This window comes from Haliaeetus leucocephalus, unplaced genomic scaffold, assembly GCF_000737465.1.
Source record: "Haliaeetus leucocephalus isolate CR32 unplaced genomic scaffold, Haliaeetus_leucocephalus-4.0 Scaffold439, whole genome shotgun sequence".
In the NCBI taxonomy this organism is placed as follows: Eukaryota; Metazoa; Chordata; class Aves; order Accipitriformes; family Accipitridae; genus Haliaeetus; species Haliaeetus leucocephalus.
Window position 1 is genome coordinate 1,895,387 of NW_010972875.1, and position 26,624 is coordinate 1,922,010.

General features: G+C 36.4%; 1 protein-coding gene across 1 annotated transcript in view; it reads right to left on the reverse strand.

Annotated features, from left to right (window-relative positions):
- Positions 1-8,288: 8,288 nt before the first annotated feature.
- Positions 8,289-26,624, reverse strand: part of ARAP2 (ArfGAP with RhoGAP domain, ankyrin repeat and PH domain 2) — a 124,796-nt gene continuing 106,460 nt past the window's right edge. The window contains exons 27-32 of the mRNA XM_010574428.1: positions 25,647-25,786; positions 20,682-20,764; positions 19,241-19,276; positions 18,689-18,752; positions 14,079-14,210; positions 8,289-8,647 (exon numbers count right to left, since the gene is read on the reverse strand). Of these exons, the coding sequence (XP_010572730.1) occupies positions 8,294-8,647; positions 14,079-14,210; positions 18,689-18,752; positions 19,241-19,276; positions 20,682-20,764; positions 25,647-25,786 (809 nt within the window). The 3' untranslated portion in view covers positions 8,289-8,293. The remainder of the gene's footprint in view (positions 8,648-14,078; positions 14,211-18,688; positions 18,753-19,240; positions 19,277-20,681; positions 20,765-25,646; positions 25,787-26,624) is intronic.

Consider the following 26,624-nt stretch of genomic DNA (forward strand, 5'->3'; position numbering starts at 1 on the left):
CTAGTAGCTGGTACAGTGCTATGTTTTGGGTTCAGTATGAGAAGAATGTTGATAACACACTGATGTTTTCAGTTGTGTCTCAGTAGTGTTTAGACTAAGAAGTCAAGGATTTTTCAGCTTCTCATGCCCAACCAGCGAGAAGGCTGAAGGGGCACAAGAAGTTGGGAGGGGACACAGTCAGGACAGCTGACCCAAACTGGCCAAAGGAATATTCCAGACCATGTGACATCATGCCCAGTATATAAACCAGAGGGAGTTGGCCTGAGGGGGGCAGATCACTGCTTGGGAGCAAATTGGGCATCAGTCAGTGAACAATTGCATTGTGCATCACTTGTATATTCCACTTCTATTATTATTGTCATTTTATTATTGTTATTATTATCATTACTAGTTTCTTCCTTTCTGTCCTATTAAACTGTTCTTATCTCAACCCATGAGTTTTACTTTTTTCCCCCTGATTTTTCTCCTCCATTGCACTGGGGATGGAGGGGAGTGAGTGAGTGGCTGCATGGTGCTTAGCTGCTGGCTGGGGTTAAACCATGATAAATATGCTTTTTGATACCTCTCAAGAGTGCAAATCTCAGGTACAGGCCAGAGCATATGCTCAAAGGTGGAAAAAACACTTTGTTCTTTATAGATCAGGGGTTTTCACCTTTCTTGTCCTAGTTGTGTGTTCTAGGCATGCCAGACAAATTGTAGAACTCTGCAGATCAGCTGAGTCCTATAAAATGAATTTCCAAAAGATACAGCAGAGAAGTAATTAGCAACAATCAGTAAATATTGCATGATCAGATGCATACCAACAAGTCTGGACTACAGTGTCCACAAGCTGGCAAGGAATAAGGGAAACTCCTACATTCCACTTCCTTGAGTTACATTTGAGGCCTTTCTATAACTGAAAAAGTTGATGAAACCATGGAAAGAACATTTATCTCTGAAGTCCTCAGCAAGACACAGGTGCAATTTCTTGCCAATGACTTCTGACCTTGTTTCATGACATTTGAAATATTTGCTTGATCACCCTAACCCACCTGATGGAGAAAACTATTCTAAGGCAAACAGCATTTACCTATTGCAGAACTGATTTGTGTTTCCGCATGGGAGTCATCCCTCTGTTTTGTTACATGCCACTCAAAAATAATTTAATATAGGAGCTTATGCAAACACATTAAGGAGGAGGGTCATTTTTTGTGGTTTTTTTTTTTAAATAGAATTTTCAAGATGGATCTCTGGCTGTACATTTGGAATTCTGAATTAATGCCTTTTTTTTTGAAACCCAAGGAGTTTGGAGAAAGAGGTGGCCCCAAGAGACTCAAGTGGAGATAAATTAACTGCTAACTGGAGAAATTTCACATTCCCTGTAACTACTTCCTCATCATTGGCCATAACAAATCAAGGTTGTATTATTCAAGTAAGCAACATATTCATGGCTGCTGAATTTCAATAGCAATACTTTGCCTAATATTGTCAGGTTGTTTTGACAAATTCCAATAGTAAATATCCCAAATTTGCATTTTTTATGAATTCAGTCATATATGGGAAACTTTTGAATTTTTTTCATGACTGACATTAAAAAAGATGAATAATCATCACAGGATATGTATTTATCCCAGAACTACTATTCAGAGGGAACTAAACAAGTTAATGCTGCTGTGATGTAGCTAGTTTGTAGGAAACCAAACCTTCATAAAAGGTCTTGGAAGATAAGCTTTCTAAATGAAACTCAGTTACTAATATTGAAAATTCATAGAAAGTTCATCAAGCTAGTGAGAACTTTTCTTTAAAAGCTGGGAGGAAAAAGCAGTGACTCTGAGTTTACTTCTATTTTGCTATTTGAAGAGGAAAAAAAAAACTTTCCTAAGCTAATAGTGGGATTTCTTGCTATTTCACAGAGATTTCATATTTATTTTTTCTGTAACTAGTCCTTAGAACAGATTCTATACCAACATTTTAAAAAATCATTTACCTGACTAAGCTGTGCTATACAAGACCAAAAAGTGACAGAAAGGGAACTAAACCAGCAAACTCCAGGATATGTATAAAATGTACTCAGTGATTTAACCAAGATTTAAAGAAAAATTTTCCTACTTGAAAGTTGTATAATCTCCCATGAAACCTGGTCTCCCCTGGAAGGAATGTCTGTAAGGATCCTCATGTGAAAAATGTTCTATCTATAACAGGCTGGGAAGACCTTAGGATTGTTATATGCAGTTTATGATATTTATCCTCCAATGAGCTTGAACAGTTCCAATGTATAAGATGAATGAGTAAACAGCAGAAAAAAAACCATCCTGAAAACAAACTTAAGTGCTAGACACCAATCACAGGTGTAAACTACTAAGATACAATAAACTAAAGGCTAATGGCTAAAGTGTATTTGAAGAAATTATATTTCAATCATGGTGTAATTTAAATAAGACATATAAAGCAAAACTAGTCAAATAAAAACACATTATTAGCTTTTAAATAGGACATACTGGAAAAGTGGATAGGGGACAAAATGACAACTTATAGAACTCATATGTACAGCAAACCTTTATTTATTCAGACCTATTAAGCAGTCTGCAGTACTGGACAAAGCAATGCTAATTAAATTTTGAAAGAAAAGGCTTTACTGTTCATGTAACTGAAGGTATAATTTGCAAGACATTGCATTCTTTATTACCAGGCACAACACATATTATAGGATCATTAAGGCACTGAACTAAGATAATTTTAAAAGGCAAACAGAGTACATTTGCTTTAGTTTGTCTTCTGATTTGCTGAGGACTACAAAGTTAAATATGTAGAAGACCTTCAGGGGCATTTATAGAAATGGGTTACAGAACTTCGCAACACCTATTTGTCAACATCTAAACCTCTCTCTCTTGGCCAGTTCAGTGAAATCCCTTTCTCTATAGGGAAACACTGAGGAGATCTCTACCAGGATTCAAGATAATGGTTAAGGCAAGCTTGATATACTGGGCTTGACCATAATGCACATACCATCTGCAAACCAAGCGAAAGTGAATAGTCAGAGATGTCATGGGATCTAAACAGAAATCACAGCTAAATTTCAAGTCATAAATTAGAAAAGCAGAGCAAAACCACATCAAGTCAATGAGCAGAATGGGAGTGTTGATGGAAGACAACCTAAAGATTAGAATGTTCCAGAGTCTATGACACAGAATAGAGTCTAGAACAAAAAGCAAGAAGGGCTCAAAGTAAGGTCAGGTAGGCTAAGCAAGTACTAAAGCACCCCAGAAACCCGTACTGCAGTGCAAGACTATAGGTGCATAGGAAGATACAATTGCCTACTGAAACTGTGGCATTAACGTCCATATCCTTCTTTCTCTTCAGTATCGCAGATTGCCATGATTTTCTAGTAAATCACAAGCAGCAAAGCATAACAGGAATATTCTTAAAGAAGTTTCAGTACAGACAGTAACTAGACAGTTAAGCTACAACAGTGTTAAGAACTAAAATAGCAGAACTGTTTTTCCCCTTTACTGAGCTGCAGATGGACCTAGTATGAATCATGAAGAAAACTTTGCAAGTCTTCCTGCCTTTGTTACAGAGAAAGATCTAACCTCAGAAACTACTGAGTTTGACAAATACTTCTTTTTCACAGCACAGAGAGTATTTCTGGTGAGTCTGGAGCAGGAATAGACCACATCCAAGCATTTTGAATCTTCCTAGTCAATCTTGCTGCAATAGGCTCAGTTTTGCAATTTAGTACGTATTTTTTCGAACAATTCAACTTGGAATACGTTCTATCCATCTATCAAGGTAATCTGTTTCTACCCCACACATAATATAGTTCAGGTTTCCTCAAGTAACTTATTGAAACTGCAGATTTGCCTTAAGTAGCCCAAATAGAATGTGTTTTTTAGAGCATGCTATGCTCACAACAAGGACTTGAGCCGGTACTTTTTTGGTTTTTTTTTTCAGTTTCCATCTGGACTCAGGCACAACTGAAGTTGTTCTAATTCGGATGCCAGCAATGGTCTAATAACTGATTCTCTCCCACTGAAACAGCTTGCACTGGAAAACAGGATTTAAAAGTCAGAAAGGTGGTATGATAGGGTAGGCTCATAATGAAGTGTCTCAGCCAGTAAGACACCCCCCTTGTTACCTCCTGACTCCCGCAGGCACCACCACCATCCCCAGCAGAGCGTGTAAGTTTTCTCCCAGACTCCTTAATCTGAAACTTGAGATGTGGAGGTGGTGGTAACCTGGCAGCACTCATATGAACACAAACGGTGCCAGCACTGTATCAGGGGAGAGAAGAATCATAGCAGTGAGATAAAAGTCCCGTAACTTTTACTCTCTGATAAACCTGTATCTGCAGAGCAGTCCAAAACTACCCCCGTACGTGATGGTGGAAGGGACCCCAGGGTTGCCTCTGGCAGACAGAGCCAGTGGCATCCTAACAACTCGCTTCAGGCACAACAGCCCAGAGCCCTTCACAACAAAGAAACAAAAATCAACTATATGGCCAAGCCCTCCCTGTTAACTGAAGAAATCTTTGGGGATATCCTTCCCCCACTGGACAGACTGGTGGATAACATTCACAAAACCTTATAATGCAGAAATTGTGTCTCAACCTGACTCACACATTAAAGGTAAGCTCTGCCTGAACGCACTCTAGATCTCAGCTGGTCAAATCAACCCTACACTAAAGCAGTCTCTGCTGAGGCACAAAACCTATTAGTCAAACTGCTCTTTTGAACTGATAGCCCAAAAAAGTATCTCAGAAAAAGACCTGTTTCAAAGAAAAATTCCAAAATAGTAGCCAATATTCAGCTCGGCTACAGGAAGAAAGAAAATAGATTCCAGCTTGTATTTTCCTTCAGGTTTTGGGGTGTTTCTCTCCCCCATCCGAATGTGAAAAAACCCACACAAACAGAAAACAGGCACTATGTTAAAACAATTAGCATAAACAATGGTTACACGTCAGTTTTACACCTACAATGATTGCAGAAGTCTAACAAGGGAATGATGAACCTGAGATTTACTGAGATTTTAATCCTAGTCTTTCCACTGCTATAAACCCATACATCAAATATCTGTGTCTCATTTAACTTCATTTTACAGATCAAAAGGTTAGCACCACATTATTCAACAGCTTTCATATGGAAAGGCATACAGAAGTCTTTTTTTTTTTTTTTAAATTTTTATTGATTTTTTTCCCTGAAAAAAACAACAAAAAACAAAACCCATCGCCTATTTTAGAGAAATAACGTTTATTCAAATAATTACCATTTATTCTCTGAAAATTACACTTCCTTTACCATTCTACAACATGGCACAGGAACAATAAAACATCAGCAGCCATTAAGATATTGCAACAAAACACATTCATTCTGCAGGTCTTAAATCAGTCTGAAATGTGTAGTGCAACAATGATATGTCAAGATAATCGGTCCAAAACTTTGACACTTATTTGGAATACTTCATTGCAAATTTAATTTCTACTTTCCCAATTAAATTTTCCTTGGGTTAATAATGTCACCATTCAGTGTGTCTCTGTGGATGCGCATGTAACTGTATGCACATATACACGTATATAGTGTATTTGTGTATGTACACATACAACCCCAAATTTAAATATATTTTAGTAAACATCTTTTCTTCTTGATTTTTAGGGCCTTTTAACAGCAGCCATACAGATACTTTATGTGTGATATGCTTTTGAAATAGAACAAATGTTTCCGTAGACCTTAGATCCAATAAAAATACACAAAACATTTTCTTCACGGACATATTCACTTCAATGCACAAACCCCTTCCATTGCTCCATTTATTCCATTAGTGTAGGGGCTTAAATGATGCATGAGGCTTTCAGCAGCGACGTGAATGTTGTTTTTAAGAATCCAATAAAAAGATAAACAATACCGCAACCATAACTCAATACTGAGAAATATTTCCAAATAAAAGTACAACTGTAAACAGTACATTCAGGTCCAGCCTCAGACAGAAAGTGAAGTAATTTCTCCTGATGAGATCAGGCCCCAATTCAAATCGGCATTTAAGAATGTGCTTATTAACATTAAGCACCAGCTTTAGTCAATACAATTTAAGTTCAGGCTTATATGCTTTCTTGAGCCAGGACCTCAATGATTAGAAGAGGCTCAATTACAAATTAAAGGTAGCAAAACAGTCAATAGTGCACTGGGAAAATTAAAATCTACAAAGTCATTTCAGTTCTAACAACTGGTCAAATATGGCAAGTGCAAAGTCTGAAAGACTAAACTTGCTTTGTCAGTGCTACATTCCAGAAGAATAAATACAAAATGCTCTAAAATATTTGAGTTTGATCTCATTTTCCCCATACTTCCTAGCAGAGTTGCCAGGTACATTATTTGAGTCATTTGTCTAATTTCTTCAATCAAACAAATTATTTTTCCAATTAAGCTGCTCAATGCAATCAAGAATAGAAGTAAATGATGTGAAGAATGTTATGGCACCTGTGACTACCAAAAATAGAAGAGGGGATAAGTGAGCATACTGCTTCTGTATGGGAAGAAGTTCAGTAGTAAGATAAAGCATCCTCAAAACTATTCGTTAATAAAAATCAAATGTCATTGATGCTGATTAAATTGAATCTTTCCTCTGAAATTTTAAGGAATTAAAAGACTATCTAAACCCATTTCCAATAAACAAGAAATAGTTTAAAATTCTCTCTTCTACCCTAAGGAGTCTGGCCAATTCTAATCAAACTTGAGGAACACTAAAGGCAGGCATCAGTAAGTTCTTAAAAGGCTGGTGAAAATCTGTGGCAGTGTGGCTAATCAGACCACAAAAGGGACAGCAGCAAAATAAAGCAGATGCTGTTATTAATGCCTCCCCTGAAGCAAAGGTGCAGAGTGATCTCATTAGCTCTCTGCTCTGTGGGTCCTGCTGCTTAACCAGACAGCATCTGCAACACCTGGAAACAGCCTCAGCACAGGAGTGCCTTTTGCCCATCCAGCTGTTACGGGACAAAGTAAAAACTGGGATATGCCATGAGAGAGGAGGGAGGCAATCCCATGGGATAAGTGAAGGTGAGATCCACAAAACTGAAGAAAAACAAATAATTTCATTGCTCACATAGGTTTTGTTTTGAAGCCAGATTCCGATTTTTAAATTTAAGGAACTTGGGGCTTAAAAAACAAAGTAGCTGCAGGGTACTACATCATGTATCTTCAGGAACTGCTACATACATACTCAGAATGCAGCACAGGAGGCTGTTGTCTTAACCTTGGGACCTCTCCTCACACTCAGAAGAGCTGTGCTACAGTTGTAGCACAAGCATTTCCTAGTCCCTGCAAACAGCATACTGTTCACCTTTGTCCTCATGGTAAAGTGAGAGGTTAATCTCCTCACCCATTTAGTAACTGGTACATCTTTTTTGAGTGAGTTAGTACCATTCAGATAGATATGTTTGTGTGGGTACCATGTTTTTCGTAAGGAAATTAATTTCTCATGTGAATACTAAGTATTCATCAGATGCCAGCAACCTTGTCAGCACCAAGCAAGCTCTATCCAGTGATAGAAAAGTCTGCCTTTGTCACCCTGAGCTAACCAGGGTCTGTTTATAAAATCACTCCAGCCTGTTGAGCAAAAAGAGATGATGCTACTCTTCCAATTCATATACCCTTTTAAATTACATGTTGCTTTGAAGACTTCTTTTTGCCATCCTCAGTATTCTCTCTCATTGCTTAGATATCATAATCAGATGTACACCATATAGACACAGTTTTGAGATACAAGAACTAATATGTTCTATCTACTACATTCTCCTCCCTTTTGATTCTTTCACATGCTGCTCCATCAGAAGACAAATCTATGGAAGCAGATACTAATTTTATTCTTAAATACAAAAAAAAACCCATGCAAAAATTTCTTTTTAAAGCAGATATTACTCATTTTTCTAGTGTTAGACAATGAAAAATATTGCAGGCCAACAGTATGAATTTCAGTGTATATTCTCTCCAGTACTTACAAGATGGCACAGAATATAAACAGAGCAAAAGGTTTTTATAGTGCTTAGAATTAATATATCAAACAAAATCTGCAACAAAAAAATAATAGTCAAAACCCCGGTGTCATTGCACTGCACAGGAAAACTTCCAAATTTCAGGAGTTTTACATAATCACTTTTCTCAGTTCAGTCTTAAATTATAACATGTGGCATATGCATGTACAAGATCAACAACTGCATATAAACAAACATATTTCCTCTGCACTGTATAAGCTACAGACATTAAAAAAAGACTACTTTTGCTCAGAAAATACACACACACATATATTAAACTTCAAACTCAGGAAATCAGCTGGAGGTTTCATCATGAAGTGTTCTGTGCTTCTGCAGCACTGTATTTAGTTCCTGAATCACATTTGATGGTAATTTGTTATCTAATTCTGAAACAGTTTTGTTTGGTTTGTTCTTATTTTTCTTCAGTGCCTTATGTCGGTTTTGGTGTAGGTCAGTCATTCCTGCACCTACATCCTCAACAGAGATCAAGCTCCGATGTGTTTTTGCATGATTTCGCACTTTCTCCTCCTTCCATTCCAAACACTGTGCCACAATAGATGCTTTTTCTTTCAAGTTTTTTCTTTCTTCCAGAAAGTCATTTTCATGATGCTCACTGAATTTTGGTTTCCCAGATTGCAGTTCTACATTCTGAGCAAACAAGCAAAGAGAAATAAGGTCATTCACATTCACACAATATTCAATAATATTTAGATTGCAATTTTTGCTCATTAGTTTCACATAACAGTTTAAAAGAAAAATCAATTTTACTCAAGAGCCAAGACAGCACAGTTAGTAGTTTTAAATTCCCACAATTTGTGCTATTATCATTTAGTAAGCATTTTAAGTGAGCATATTTTCTCAATCAGTGATACTTCCGGAAATTACATAAATCTCAGTTAAATGCACCGTGACCATGAAGACATTCATTTTCATATATTCACAGTTTGATTTTGCATTCTACCACAGTAGACTAAATTGTGATGTTTTACAGGAGATCCACATATTCTTAAAAACTCAGAATTTTTAAATTGAACAAATACAACTGAGAATGTTGCAATTTTAATAACTTAATGACTGAGCTACATGAATATAAAAAAGATAATTTTACATGATCACATAAACATTTTCAGCAGCTGTTCAGTACTACCTGATAAATTATAAAGACTGTCTGCTTTTTCAAATTTTGGCTAGCAATTTTAAGTAATATACTGGGAACGCAGATAAAACAACAAACTGATGGCAATGCAACTGTTCCATGTTGGTGGGCTGTTTCAAGTTCTTAAGCTGTAGTAAATGAAAGGTAAATCAAATGCTGCATCTAAATTCGCAACTGGTGTGGCCCATTAGGAGCACATCTGTACAGTCAAAGAAAGTGCTGAGAACCCGACATCCACACTAACACTATTTCAGGGCTCTTGCCTTTTTTTTTTTTTTTTTTTGAATACAATTCAGACTAGCTTTAGCTTTCTCCTACAGGCAGAAGGCCTATTTTCGACTGCAGTGCATTAGATATGCTCCTGCAGAACATCTTCAACTTCAGTTTCATCTGAAAGCAATCCAAGTTCACATGCTCCAGAACCACTCCACAATATGAAACAAAACACAGTAAATGGGAACAACTGGAAGATTTGCTCCTTAAGTGCACTCCAGATCCTAACTAGAACACTCATGTAGATGTATCTAAACTAGCTCCTCTCTAGTGTTTGAATATTTTTTCATGTTTGCATTAACATATATGAGATACCAAGATTTGATGAGACAACTTGCTCATATGCTACGCATTAATAACTCCAAAAAAATCCAGACAAACTGAACAAGTGCCACACAGGAAAGACAAAAAGAATCAAAGTCTCCCTCAGCTTTGAGCATCTTCTAGTAGTCAACAAAGATATCATATGAAAGAAGAATTCCAAGACCTCATTTTCTTTGAGAACTATAAGGCTCTTCCACAAAAGGAATGATCTGCCTACTGCCACACCAACTGAGCAGACAGAATACAGCAAATTCCTCTACCATTATTTGTTTTACAGTGACATTTCTTTCTTCATGAGGACAGCAAACATAAGCCCATTACAAAAAAATGAGTGTTGATGCAGCAAATTATTGCTGTGTAGGAAGAAAAACAGTAAATATTAAATGAGTCTACATTGAAGAGATCTAAGCTATAAAACAAAGTCTAAATTTGTGCAGTCTCTTGAAATTTCACCTGAGCTAGTACCTGTTCAGTAATACAAGACATAAACATTTAGATAATATAAATCATAGTTTTTAAAAGAGCAGAGAAAGGAGTTATTTTATTGATATCACTTTTAGCATTAACAAGGCTGGTATTTCTAGTTGCATCGAGCAACAATGAAAACTACCCATTAATAATGAAGTACCAGTAGCCATGATATGCAAAATAATCAGTCCCACAACAACAATGCACGCAAGAGTTTACACTGCTACATGGGCTGCCACTGGTGCATGCAATGGAGCAGATTTTAGCTTCCCTGAAGACTCTTCTAATTCTACTGCCATCAGTAACAACTGCTACCAGTTTAGTATCTCCTGTTATCACCTAAGCTAGCAAGAAGCATCCTAATATTTAACACGTTCAGCTATATTCAGTAAAAAAAAGTTCAAGGTAACTGAGGAACTGTCCCAATGACTCATGAATGTGGGGAGTTCTGTTCTGCCAAATATTTGAAAAAGCTATAATTTTCCATTTAAAATAATTTCTTTCCATTTAAAATAATGCTCTTGCATGAACAAGAAAACAGTGAGATTATCACCAGTGACTCAGGTTCAATTAATAAACTAATAATAAAAGGACTATCTGTGATAATACCCATGTAATATGTGAAATGTAAATTGTCATGCAGTACCTTTCAGAAAACACAGTAACATACTCCAAGCTATTCACTGTTACTCAGCAAACTAAGATATGAATTACTGGTGAAATTCAGTCAGGAGCAACAATTATCTATTTACAGAATTTTTTACATCATGTTTCAGTTTTGCATCTTTCGAGAAGAAAAATACCAACTACACTTCTGAAATCAGTACAGTTCTGCTAAACTGGGTATAGCAGGAGCCCTTTACATAATGAAAGTAGGAACAGATCAAATACAGCACTCAAACCTAAAGGTTGCCTACTTCTGTGAAACAGTCTTGTATATTGGCACGTAGCCCCTTAACACAGACTACTACTCAACATTTTCAACTTTTAAAGCAGATTCAGTATATAAAGAAATCCTAATTCCCAGACATTTGCATTGTAAGAATAATCAAGTGATGGAGCCAAATTCTGTTATTCAAATTAGAGCATTAACAGTTAGAGTTATAAACAGTTTCCCTTATAAATAACATACCAAAATGATGTGTGAACAAAACTGCCACATCAAATTTCTTAATAATATTATTTCTTAGTATTTGATCCACTGCCCACTGTTGGTCACATGCTATAAATTACACTGCTCCATACTGTTCTCCCAATAACACCTAATGTAAAAAGCAACAATTTCATGTTAGAAGCAGCTGTTTGCCTCTAAATTTCAGCCCCTTAATCAAGTAATTGGTGAATAAATTGATAATAATATGTACATCTAACTACATTTTTTCTTTTTCTGCACAACGCCACCAAAAAATATGGAGCAGCTCTATCTATTTGCATCCTCCATTATCCCTGTGACATACTGTTCCTTTCAAAATACTACACAGGTATAACCTATTATAAGCCAGTGTGGTATTTGACCATGGCTTGAAAGAAAGTTTTTCCTCATTCCTCAATCTTCCTGTATTTTGAAATAAAATTACAGACTTAATGCAGATATATAGCAATGTATTTGTATTTCAGTTAAATGATTCTATATGAGAACTATGCATAATTTAAATGCACTATCCATGTATGCAACAATTGGTGCAGAAATAATGGAAATCTTATGATTCTGTCTGTTATTAGAAGGATTCTTATTTATACAGTGCTTTCAAACTTTCTGTATTATATATTTATCTTGTTAGCACACAGTAAAACTACTTCCAATAATGGGAAAAAAGAAGACATTCAATAAAGATTCTTTAGCACAAAAATTAATATCAAACTTATTGGTTTCTGGGTATCTTTGAGATGGTTTGGGTTTTTTTCCCCCACTTACCTTCACATCATAAAGATGTTAATTTTTTCACTGTTTGGAAAACTTTCAGTCTCTTTTCCTGCCTATATGAAGATAACTTTGATCAAATTTCTACTACAAGTATATGCATTAGTCTGTAAACAGACCTCCATTTTTCATAAACCAGCATCTTTCAGAAAATGCTTGCTCCTGTTATTACTCTTTCATGCTTTAAAATGGGAGATATTATTGCTTGTTGAAGTACTACAAATCCATGGAAAGACTGAAGGTGTGGTCTCCAAATGGCTGTCTATTGCTTTACTGACTACACTGCTGTACAATATTTCTCCTTAATAAACAATATTTTATACTTACTTTCCACCACTATTTTACTGTTCATTCCAGTTTTGGCTTTCCATGTAAAAAAAGTGTTAGTTTTTATTTTCCATTATATAATCTTCTGTTAACCTTCCCAAGGTATGCAAATACCCTTTGCATAAAACTTCTCTAGATCTAGTCATGGCATAAATAATGAAGACTGTGATCTTCTACTTTTAAGTTTAAATGCAGACTTCCTCTAAGTTGCAGTACAAAACATTAGACTCCTTCCCAATGAGGCACATTATCATCAAAAATAATAAAACAAAATAATCCTAGTACGATAAGGTATTAAGGAATTTAAATAATGAAGTTCAAAATCCAATAAAACCTTTATCCTAGAATGTCTGAATTCGTAGCCATCTCAAAGAATGTATTAGAGATCTCTACTGTACCTGCACAAAGGACAGGTAAGAGACATACCTAAGGGTTATGAAGTTTTTTGAATGACAAGACCTATGATTTACTTTTATCAAAAAAGTTTAAAAATGCAAACATTAGAAGGAACTTATCAAAGGGTTACAAAAACACTTTCTGAGGGAAGGTTAAAACAAAAGGACAAATTAAACAAAATAGGAAAACCGTAATTGAATTCATACTGTATTATACTCATTTAGTAAGGCAAAGCAGAAATGCCCGAAGAAAGTGTAACAAAAGAAAGGTGGAGTTGCCTAATTTAGATAAAGCACTACTACCTTTGCTTTTAGTTTGCTATGGAACTGAGTCAGCTTCACCAATCTGTACCTGAACCACTGTCTCTGTAAGTACTGATAACACATACCATATTATCTACCTTCCCTTCAAAATCTTTTAAAACATGTAAGAAATAATACTGCATACAGTCAAAGAACCAAGCTGTTTTGTTTCCACACTTATTCTCGGCTGCATTCAGATTAGTTACCACTATTATACCACTGCACTGCTGCTTCTCTGCTGCAAGTAAGGCAAGTAAGTCCTCCCCACAGGCATCAGTATCTTTATGTGGATCCCAGAAATTTATCTCAAGCTAGTATGCTAAGGCTGAGACATATCACTAGTGCATGTAATGCAGTGACACAGCTCAGTCTCTGCAAAGAGTTGTAACTAAAGCCTCTTGTTCTTCTTTGAGACTAATAATATTACAACCTAAATGTATCACAGTTAGCTCCATCTGAGCTTTTCCATTACATTCACAAAGCAGATAACTAAAACAGTGCAGTTATTTTAGACAGAAGAAAAGATATGGTAGAATAGGCATGCAGGACAGTTTTCAGGGACCTTATTAAAATAAAACTGTAATAAAGTGCACTGTAATAATGTAATTATATTTCCAAATACTATTTACTTCTAATGAACAATCATTGCTGAAAAAAAACCCCAAACACAAATAAAAATCCACTATTGATTTACTGAACAGCCAAAGAGGTGACCCAAGTTTAGGTCACAATGTTTTTTTACATTAAATTGTCCTAACCATTCCTTTAATGACAAAACAATGAAAAGGATATTGATAACAAGAGCATCTACATTTCATATTTATCCAGCTCTAGGGAGTTCATTATTACTGGACTACTTAACATTACAGCACTGTGGTTAGAAGTTCTACACCGAGTTTAAATCCCACTTACTTCTATACTCCCTCTGATTTTACAAGTGTTCTTCTCCTGATGAATAGGAATTAGTGGTAAGCCTCCGATCTTTGGACTTTTAGTTACAGACTGTTTTCTTGCTTTTCCAGCAGGTGGCCAGGTATCAGCATGCTGAAGAACAAAATGATTCCTTATTTTTGGTGTGGAATTTCATAAATACACAACATTCTTTTGTATGTAAAACTCCCTTGGAAAAAGCTATCTACTGTACAAAACCATGCCCTCCTCCTGTAGGAGAAGGGGGAAAACACTACAATGCTTAAAATTATGTTAATATTTTGTAAGTGCTGCACAATATTGAGTGAACAGAACCAAAATGTCTCTATACAATTTTCATGTATCAAACATCTTCCCTCCGTATTATTATTCCAATTATCTTCTAAAAATAGAAAATATCATCAAACCAGAAACACACATTGTCTTGATTCACAATTTCAAAATTCCACATAAAAATGCTTTCAGGAGTCCCAACAAAAGTTTCTGAAATAAAATAAAATTACCCCAATTTGCAAACAAGTGTTTCAAAATTTATATTAATAGTTTAGGAGAAAATAATTGCTTAACCTACAGTAACAACATGTGTTATGCAAAAGGAAATGGCTTTACATTCTGAATGCAACAAAACCACAATCTACAAATGATCGGATCTGGCTTCAATGATAGTCTTTGCTTTAGCTCTACTGAAACAGGTCAGTTTTGGGGAGAACTCCAAAGTGTGAAGCTTCAGAGTGAAAAACATGACTGGGAAGAGAAGGGAAGAAAAAAAAAAATCATTAACTGAATATTTCAAATAAAATGTTAAAAACTCTTTCTGTAAGAGGTCTATAATGAACTTTCATTAGCAGATCATGTAGAATTTCACATGTAGAAATTTGAGCACATGTGCTTGAAGCTCACAGAGTCCTCTGGTGATGTTAATGGTAACCAGAGAGATAGCTCTGAGAACAAGGTAGTGTAAGAGTATTTTCCTGAAAAAGCTTCAACATAAGATACTGTGAATCAAAGAGGATGTAGGAGGCTTACAGAAGAATAGTTTCTAAAGCTCGGAGATGAGCACACAAAGCTAAATCAGCACAACTCCAAAGGAAATCGGCAACTGTAAAGGAACCCTAACGAAAGCCATGAATGCTTTATGTAAATATTGGCAAAATACTAATCCAAAGCATCAGTTATAATAAATAGGAAACAAGAAATTCTGTCTGAACATAAGAAAAAAACAACCCTTTTTTACTGTGGGAGTGGTTAAACACTGGAACAAATTGCCCAGAGAGGTTGTGGAGTCTCCAGTTTTTCAAATCTGACTAGACACAGCCCTGAGCAACCTGCTCTAGCTGACCCTGCTTTGAACAGAGGGATTTGACTAGATGATCCCCAGAGGTCCCTTCCAAGTTAAACAGTTCTGTCACACTGTCCAAATCTGTAATAGATTTCTTTTCACAGGTGTCAGGATCTTCAGTGTCCTTTATTTTTTTTAATGGTATTCAATCTTCCAAATCCATGAAGTAAGAAGTCTCTTCAAGACTGTATACAAAAATCCAGTTGTGGAGCTGTGATCATACTTGCAGATGGTCTGCAAGTAAAGACAACATTACTACTAAAAAGCCATCAGAATCAGTGATGATTGACTTAGAATAGCAGTCTAGAAATCTGAAGCCCCAATTCCAAATTTAGAAAAAACATTTTATAAATTCACATCTTTATGGAGTAAAAAATTCTCACACGTGGTGCTGACCAGGGTGATGTAAAAGTCTTGTAAGAGTTCTCACCAGTGAACATTAAGAACATTTTCTTCCAATGAAACATTGATAAGGTATTATCTGAAAGGGCAGGTCTTGCCAACCAAAATCAGTTTATTGTGGACCAAGATACAAGACACAGATGCAATTCAGAAAGTGACTGAGAAACTTTAAGTCAGCTTCCAAAGGAAACTGCCTCCCTTAATTCTCAGCAAGCTTAAGGAAACTATCCCTGTCAGTTAAGCAGCCTGATTTCTCTTCTGTGTCTATAACATTTCTTAAAATAGAAGTCTGTGAAAGTACATCAGAAATACCAGCAACGTATTAGGCCACATAACAAATGTATTTATTCATAGTTTTGACCTATCTGCTCAACTGCACCTCATGGTAATATAATGTGCCTCTCTCTAGTTGATCAAAGGCAATGGAACTGGAAGAATATTATTGTATCCGTCTTCATATCAATTAATTACTTCCAACTGTATACTATATATGCTATTAAGTGATTTTGTACAAAACTATTATAAAATTCAAGAATCAAGTTTTAGCCATACTTTTCAGGATGATTTTGCATAAAACTGAAAGAAACAATCATCCTCCTTCAAACTCTCTTAGTATTTACCAGCTTGAAGTACGAGATTAATAACCTCCAGGCTAACTTGATTTTCTGTATCAAAAGTACTTTTGTTACTAATTACAGTGGTACCTGCACTTTGCTATTTATATTCTCTGCACTATTTATACTACAGGAATAAACATTATCAGAACACAGGGGAAAAAAAGGGTAACAATACTACTATTATCTTACCAATATTAATTACCAATAAAGTCTCATTCTGCTCAAGCACTAAGAAGCACAGTAACATAGATTTATCTCCCTCCTAATTGCACTGGATCATTAAATGTCAATGTCTTAACACTTCAAAAACTACTTCACAATATTTTTCAATTTGTAATCTAAGCTATTCCACTGACAAATAAAATGTGCTGCCTTGCAGTCTCTCTAACATAAAGGTGTTCAAATACTGTGATAACAGATAAAGTAAAAGACAAGCTATCCTCCCTAAAGATGGCCTCAATTTGAAAATTTTAACTAGAAATAACCTCAGCTGACATTTACAGTTTTCTGGTTTAGAAATGGGATGATGTCTGCTGCTGCATGATATAAAACATTTGCAGATCTTATAGTATGCTTTAGCAACATAAGCCATTGCGTTCTCAAGGAGATTTTCGCTGTAAAATATATTTAAAGCACTAGATTGTAATAAGAACAATACAGCAAATCTGTATTGTCAGCACTTAATTTGTCATGTAATTCGAAGACTGAAAACATTTCTGCTTTTCAGAATGCTGATTAAAAAAAACAAAAAACGAACACCACAGAAAAAAAAACACTAAAAAACCCCAAACCCCTCCCAATGTAGCTCATTAGTATTGCTAATTCACTGTACTGTTCCTTCATTAGAAAGAAGTTTAAAGAAAAATATTAATTCACAGCAGGTTTTTTTTTAAATGCACATGAAATGATGTAATTGTTTTTGTTAGAAAAAAATCCTGAACATTGAGCAGTGTCTCTCAGTTTTTTTATCTACATTGTCAGAGGAACGTTCGACATCCCACACTACCTGATCAGAATCCTAACAGATTGCCCTTCTTGTGATTTTACATCAAAAGGACTTCAACAGTTACCAAGCTTCTATGAGTTATTTCTAAGTAGCCTATATCAATAACCTCTGAGCCTATTTGTTGTGACACCGCTCATGTTATGCCCATGAGATGTATGGTAGGACTGGTGGCTGTTTCCATAGAAACTACAATAGTTACTTCAGTTAAGGGAGCTGAATAAGGCAAAAATTTGGAAGTCTTACTTACAAGGCATGCATTATACTTCTAGCACTACTATCTATGAAGGTCAGATTGTGTTTTAGAAAGCCTCTAAGAAGTATGTATTGCAACAGTCTTGTGCCTACTCCACTTCATGTAATACGTAAAGCTCACAGGTAATCATAAATCTAGTGATGTTTATTCACAGTGATATTCCCCAAAGTTCCTTGAACATCACAGGAAAGACAAGAAAAAATCTGACACAAATACAAAATCCTTTTAAAACCTTAAACTATGTTCCAGTCTCCTGTCAGGCTGAATTCTTCCCATCTCTCTTACTCCCACTTCCTCCTACGTAAATATTAAACTCCATTTGCAAGGATGCATTATATGGCACCCAAATGTATACCCTCCTTACTCACAATCTAGTAACAAGCAGATTACTTAATTTAGGATAATGCCTACACAACAAAATTAGTTATCAGTGTTAACTAAGCTAACATGGATACCAGAGAAATACAGCTGTATTGGCACAGCTCTTCAACAGGGCTAGTTCATACCATTATGTTTTTAAACAAGACACCCTTCTTTCATGACTACTTTGCATGCAGCATCCAAACTAGCGAGCAGAGAAATAGCACTGAGGCGTTGTGGCACACAGACATAACCTTTAGGTCAATGGCCAGAATTTCACCCAGAAGAGGTTTATTACTGCAAAGGAAAGGAGTTGTCTTTCTTTAACCAGCTTCTCGACAACAGAGCAGGGGGAAAAAAAAAAAACGATGCCAGAATGCAATATTCTTCTCCCCTGCTCTCAAAGCACTCAGCTTTCATATGAAAATGACATTATAAATAATAGTCTTCATACACTAAGACCCATCTTTTTGCAGTTTTATTACATTGAGTATTACAGAAACTTTAATGGCATTGCAACTTTATCTATAACATATCCATAACACATACATATCATTGTTTAATGGGATTTTCATAACAGCAGTAAAAGTTACATTTCTTTGATCAGATTAGTACCTGTGCAGTAAAAATGCTGATCATCCACTCCATCTGTGCATCTTGTCCATCACAACATATATACCTAGAACACAATATATAATTAACAACAAAACCAACAAAAATTCCTGTTGCAGTTAAACATATTAAAGAACAGGCTTCTAAACAACTTCAAACCGTGCTCACATTCATTTATGAACGCTGTCTATAGTTATTAACACTCCCATAAGAAGATAGGGAAATACAAATACTTCAAATTATCACTTTACGCTAGTCTGAAGACAAGGCACATGCATCATTTAAAGCATGTGCATAGGTTTAAAATCTATCATTCTAAATTTATGAAAATTGTTTGCTTTATGGCCACAGAAGGGACACAGACACCTAATCCCAAAAGACTACCAAAACATATGAATTAAGACTGTTTAGTTAATTAAGAAAAACATAGCAAAAAGTCAGCATGCAAGCAAAATAATGACTCTTCATTTTCAGACATGTTTCTTTTGAAATTGAACATTTCAACAAACATTAAACACTGAAGTTAAACCAAGCATGTGATTCACGTTTACCTACCACTGGTGCTTTTCAGAAAATACTGCAAGTCCCCAGCTGAAACAAATAAAATTTTCAAAAATTAGTTCCAGAAACTCAAGACAGGGACATATTGCTCAAACTGCAGCAGAGATTCATTACCTTGATATAGTGCTTTTAAGTGTAAGTGTGTGTGTGTGGGGGGGGTAGTTTACAAAGTTTAAGTGTGCACTGCAAATCTAGAATGAAATTGTGGGTTTGATGATGGATTTTACTCATTTTCCTCACAGTTGATTTGCAGGTAATGAACATTCTGTTCTGGACAAAGGGTATAGCCAAACCCTGCAGATGATGGCTAACTACTTGCCTCATTTTGGCTGTGGCTGTACTTTTCTGAAAGCTGCTGGAAGTAGAACTGCTAATATGGTGCCCAGCAAAGAGTCCACTACAGTATGGAAGTCACAGAGGGAAAAGAGGTATACTTGCACTATAAACAGAAGGAATCACATGAGTTTACAGAGATTTTAAAATTACTGAAGAAAAAAAAAGTAGGAGTAGATGCACAATGAAGCCTCCAAGGTGAAAGAAACACAGGCACTCCTGGAGATCCAGAAGAGACTTTGCAAAGTCTGCTTTTGAAAGTAGACTGAAAATAAACCTCAAGCAAAGAACCTACCTGCAAAGACTCATTTACATAATCTTTGTATTCCTATTTTGTACTAATCTCCTACTCATTCTGCACTTAGCTCAAAAAAAAAAAACCACCAACAACTTTTTCTCTAACACAACTAAGCTTTGAAATTTACAGACCTTTTGGGGGAGTTTTGATGTGCCAACTATAAAGGAAAAGTTCAAGCAGATCTGTTTAAAGGCTACAGCCATCTTAGAATCCCCTTGGTATAGGATCCTATGTACATTGTCTCAGTGTCTCAAAGCTTTGACTGAAGAAGTACTGGAAATATCTGAGAAAAACAGGTGTCATTTTTCACTGCTTTTTTCCAGAGACATAGGTACTGATGTTTGTAAAGGGCACTGTAGTCTTCAGCTAGAAAAAACATCAAAATAATAAGGATCCTGAAAAAGGAAAATCCTCTACTGAACAACAAGAACTGTCACTAAAGGCCATGACTGGTTTTCTCTTCTCTCTTTTTTTCTTGGTGCGAAGAAGGTATGTCCACCAATGACATGCAGGACACATACTACAAAACTAAGTGAGCTAGCAGCAAACATATTCACAAGAGATAATACACTTAAGATTAAAAAAAGCCAATCAATAATTTCCTAGCACAGAAGAGTTAACATGGAACACAAAAACAGAGATAGAAACAGAACAAATAATATCATAGACGGTAATTTAATTCAGGATACTTCAGTTAGCTTCTTGACTTTTCCTTGTTCCCCAGTGTTTTATGTTCTCCTTTCTTGACGATGCTACAAGTACCTTGCTACACAGTGTTTAACTTATTTTCTTTTCTATTCTTACTTTGTTGGTGGCTTCATTTTCTTTTTCACGCCAAGATAAAGCTTCAGGGAATTGACAGGCAACACTTTTTCAGGTTTGCTAGCCTGCAAATAAAAATAAGATTCTAATTACCGTATCAGGAATGTGCAAAAGAGAAAATGCCACATGACTGTCTTCACAGTTAGGCTTCTTTCATGGGCTGCACCCCTCTTTTCTAACAGATCATTATGGGTTTTCTCTCTCTTTCCCATTAAAAAGGTGTGCCAATCACTATTACTGGAAGCAGACTAATTAAGAACTTGAGGTCCATGTGAAGTCACAAAACTGTAACACAACTGGAATAATAAGATGCGGTGGTACAATTCACAGAAGTGGAGTGCTGCAACATATGGACACAAGCTCTTTGAGAGACACAGTCAGGGAAAATAAGGAGTGGGGCTGCCCTCTGTTAAAGGAGCTCTTCTATGGGATGAGCAGTATCATGGTGAGTATTTGCTTCAGATGACCCAATCAGGATAAAAAAAAAGCAAATGAAGCCTTTAAACAACCCAAGGAAGTCTCTGGGTAACAGATCCTGACTCTGATGGGGAAGGCAGGGCTTTTCTCTCCCTGTTATCTTCTGGAATGGCAACACAGCAATACAGCTGATTTCTGGAATGTGTCAGGTATAACTTCTTGACACCAGTACTGGATGGGCCAACAAGGGGTGATGCACAGCTAGATCTGCTATTCACAGACAAGGAAGAACTGGTCAGGAAGATGATAATCAATGGTAGTATTGGCCATAGTTACATGGAATAGTAGAGCTCAAGATCCTGAGGATAAAAAAGATGACAAGTTGGCAGAGGACAGGTCATGGAGATTAGAAGAGCAACATTTGGCTTATTCAAGGAATTGATAGGTGGGTGTGCACAGGAGGAGGCAACTCTGATGGGTAAAGGAGCTCAGGAAAGCTGTCAGGTCTTTAAGGACAGCATCCTCCAAGAACAATAATAGTTCATCCCAATACTCAGGAAAACAAGTAGATTTATCAGGAGACAAGCCCAGGCAAATAGGTAGCTCATGGTGGAGCTCCAATGCAGACAAACAGTATATAGAAGGTGGAAGCAGGGAGAGACTGTGAAGAAAGAAATTTAGAAACACTGCCCAGTACATGTAGATACGGTGTTAGGAAAGTCAAAACTCATTTGGAATTGAGACCTGCTATGGACATTAAGGGTAACATGTAGAGCTTCTACACCGGTATCTTAGTAGTAAAAGGCTGAACAAGGAAAATGTAGAACCAATCCTGAACAGAGAGGGTGAATTAGCAACAGCAGACACAGGTAAGGCTAAGGTAACTCAGTATCTTCTTTGCATCGGTCTTCACACCAGCCAGGTCTCCTAGGCCTCTATGCTTACAGACAGCGTTCAAGAAAGAGAATTACAACTGCACCAGAGGAGCACTGGATCAAGTCAGGAAAGGCTTGAGAGAATTTAAGTCATGCAAGTCCGTTGGATCAGATACACTGCATCCAAGGGTTCTGAGTGTGCTGGCTGACATCCTTGAAAGGCTGCTCTGTGTCGTCTTGGAAGTGTCAGAGATCAAGGGCAATGACTGGTAACTGAAAAAAAGAAAACATTGCATCCATCCTGAATAAAGGCTGAAAAGAGAACTTGAAGAACTAGTTGCCTGCCAGCCTCATTTCAGTCGCTGGGCAAATCCTGGATTGAATTTTCTTGGAGCATGTTTCTGAGCATGTGGAAGAGAAGGTGCTTCTGGAAGCACGGAGCATGACCAACGTGATTAATTTCTACAATAACACTGTAGAAAACTAGATTTGTGGATGAGGGGGGAGTGATGGATGTCATTTACCTCAAGACTTCTCACACTGTCTCCCACAATATTCTTCTACCCAAGTTGGGATGTTACAGCCTGGATGGGTGGACATCTGTATCAATAAAAAGCTAGTTGCACAGACTCAGAGGGTAACGGTTAATCAGACATACTCTAAATTGCTGACCTATGACAAGGAAAGTACTGCAGGGGTCTATCCTGGGACCTGTCCTTTTTAACATCTTCATCAATGGCCTGGAGAAGTCAACCATCCAGTTTGCACAACGACCCAGAGGATCAGCCAATATGCTTTGGGGCAGGGCTGACTGCCAGAGGGACCTATAGAGGACAAAGATATGGGCCAACAGGAATCTTATGAAATTCAACAACGATAAATACCAAGTCCTGCACCAGGGAAGGAAAAAAAACCCTGCAATGACACAGATGGGGAAGGAGCTCTGCTGAGAAGGGCCTGAGGATGCTGGCAGATGGAAAGCTGGGCACAAGCCAGCAGTGTGTCCTGGCAGCAAAGAAGGTCTCCCGGGCTGTGTTAGAAGCACAGCTGATAGGTTGAAGAGAGTGATTTTCCCCCTCTCCTCAGCACTTCTGAGACTGCATCTGCAGTCCTGCATCCAGTTTTGGGCCCCCCCCAATAGAAAAAAAAGAGAATCAATATTCTGGAGTGAGTTCAGCAGAGGCCTACCGGACTGGCTGGGGGCTGGAGCACTTGCCCTGTGAGGAGAGGCTGACCTAACAGCAACCCCCTCAGCATCTACAGGGAAGTTATCAGGAAGACCGAGTGAGGCTCTTCACATTGTAAGAAGACGACTAGATATAAGGACAAACTTTTTCCTATGAGGACAATCAGGTACTGCAACAGGCTGCCCAGAGAGGTTGTGCAGTCTCCATCCTCTGGGGTTTTCAAGACTTGACTGCATCAGGCCCTGAGCCACCTGTTCTGACCTCAGTTGCTAGCCTTGCTGTGAACAGGAAGTTGGACTAGAGATCTCCTGAGGTTCCTTCTTTCCTTGCTCCTTCTTGAACAAACTACCTTTAGCCAACCTACAACAGACATATACTCACTCTAGGTATGAGAACTGAATGTGCCTGGAGGATGAAATGCTGAAAGGAAACAAATTTTCATGTACGCTATTCTACTATAGAACACAACTAACATCTAACACAACACACTAACATCCCTTTAGTACTTTTAGGTCAAGGGTTTTAGCTTTCTATTTAGAAAAAAAAAATACTTAATAGATCTTATAATCCCAGTACATAAAACTACTCCACAGTGTTTACTGTCTTGCACTCTCAATTTCTCCTTCTACAGCTTTCAATCTCTAACGCTCCTGTGTGGGGAAAAAGAGACAGAATCCGAGATGGCATAAACATTTAAGAAAACAAAGAAACACACAACAGTTTTATTGTTGGTGTTCTTGTGTAACTTCCTGCTCAAAGCAACGGTACTGTGAGTATGAAAAAGCACTCCTACAAAACATGCTACTTAGTTAAACAATAGTATACTTTTCACAAAAATGTACCTTAAGTTAGCTATTTGTCTGTGTGTGAGCCTACCTCTTAAAAACAGTACATTAAAGTGGTATGTTATTTCAGTCAATTAGCACAACATTGTAATTTAACATACAGTATCATGGAAACTTTTCACTTTTTGATAATTGCTCTTGAGCAAGAGAAACACTTAACTGAATGTATCTCCACCTGCATATACAAACTTAATTTGCTGTAAATAAGATTTTGTAAATTAATTAGTAAATGCAGTCTTATTAAATACAATTTTCCATATGCAATGTCAAGTTTTCCTATGATTCACTTCTAAATACGACTAAAATTAAACAAAGAGCGGTAGATGAACATCTCTCAAAAAAAAAAACCAAACAACCCAAACTAACTGATATACACTATTTTGTCAGAATGGTATTTCCATTTGCTTTTTTAAAAAACAAATGTAAAAACCATTTAAAAGTAACACTGTTCAAAACTCCATTGGAGTTGGGGAATTTAATGTTTTATAAATCAGAATGGTTTAAAAAAGCAGATTATAAAGTAGCATAACTATCCTATCATAAACTCTTTCCAAGACACTAATTAAGGTTTTATGGGCATATTAATTTATTCTCACATATGTGCCAATTTGAGTTTTAGCACTAAATTATGAGACACTATTTTTGACATTCTGGGGTCATTCTAATTAAGATTATATCCACAGTATCACAAGACGACACAATATTTCTTTTGCATTAGCTTACTTGAGCAATGGATCTGTCTTCAAAAAAAAGTATTTTATGAAGGTCAGCAAGTATACATCTATATTTGCTGCATAGGCAAAACCAGCAGTCAGCAAAAATTAGAGCACTTCAAACTTTAAGAGTTTTTGTTTTTCTTTTTTAAACCAGAAATTACCAAAACTAAAATGAAAACATAGTTCACAATGCATATTTAGTTTTATACTTTAATACAAGCTGTGTACACTCAAAAACACTCTTTAAAGAAAAGTCCCATGAAATATTTAAAACTGAACCCACCATGCTATTAAGTATGCCTAAATTTGCTTCTGTGGAATTCCGAGGTATATCTAATTATCAATACTAGGTTTTGGAGGACTGAGAATACATCCCAAAACTGCTGTTAGGAAGCAGGGGAACATTTTGCTAGTGTATTGAGAGTTACCGTTTCCTATAATCTCTTTTATCATGACACTTGTAGGTATAAGAACCCTGTTGCTTGTACTTTCTAAAGGCTTTGTGTAAGATACCAAGAATAAACAGCATGCAGCTCACTTAAGTTCCATATTACTTCTACTACTGCTCTCTACAGTAGGTTTTCAAAAAACTTAAGTCACAGTACACGCATTCCTAAACATTTTTTGGTTTTGGGGGTTCTTGGGGGGGGGGTGGTGTTGTTTTTTTGGTTTTTTTTTTAAGTTTTTAGTAATGCATAATTACAGTAGCTAAATAAGCAACTGACACAAACTCCTTTTACTAAAGCATCTGTGAAATAGTAAGATAAAAAACTTGTACTTCAACCCCAGACTCTAGAAGTTGCCATTTAATATCAGAAATGGTGATCTGTTCGCCTTCTCTTTTTTGTACGAAAAAGAAAGCTTAAGCAAGTGCTTAAGAGTTTGGTGCAGAATTTGTCTGTTGTACCTTCATATCCTTATAAAGAAGCAAGTTTCCTTCCCGTAACACAAAATAACGCTCTTGAAATTTGTTTCCGGACAGTAGTTTTGATGGTTCTTCTTTGTACTTCAGATTGCCTGCTTTCATGCTACCTTTCTCACTTTTCTCTATCAAGAAAATAAAAAAGCATTTTGTTAGAAGACTTTACAACACTGGAAGCTGCTAGTTTTTAAGTGCCCTCAGTATTACTGTTTATCAAAAGACTAAAATTACAATTCCACTGATTTGTTATTATGTTATATATCTATATCAAAAATAAAACTAATTACATATAATATATACGTAATTATGTATTACATTTAAATAGATATCTATTAATATATATTATCTATTAATAAGAAAGGTATTCTTAAATATTGATGCCATTATGATATTAATTACTGGGGGAAAAAAAGTCTCCTCTGTTTCACTTCTAGGATAAGATGGAAAGAATCCACCAGCACACTTTAATTAAAAGAATCTTTTCAGACTAGAATGTGCAGTTAAGTCCAAAAGTATGACATGAATACTTTCAATCTCTGTGCTTCAGAGATACAAAAATTTTCCATAAAGATCTGTTTTTGTCATGAGTCTGTCTACATTTTTCTGAGTCAAAATACACACTAACACATTTATTTCATAAACTTAATAAAAAACCCCAAACAATCCTCGCACAAAAAAACCCAAACCAAACCCAAACCACAACTTTGCATTCAGCTTCATAAAGCATTTAAATTAGTACTGAAAAAGCTTTTTTTTAAAAAAAAAATAAATACCAGAACCATTGAAGGTTTTCAATGGTAGAGACTTGATTTTTCAATACATTCCCAGCAATTTAAAATTATAAATAAAATAATATAAAAAAGTATTACTAGTACGTGTAAACTACTGTACCACCACTTCTAGATGTTTTTGGTTTTCCTATTCTGCCCAATATATTTGGGGGGGGAGGGGGGGGCGGGGGGG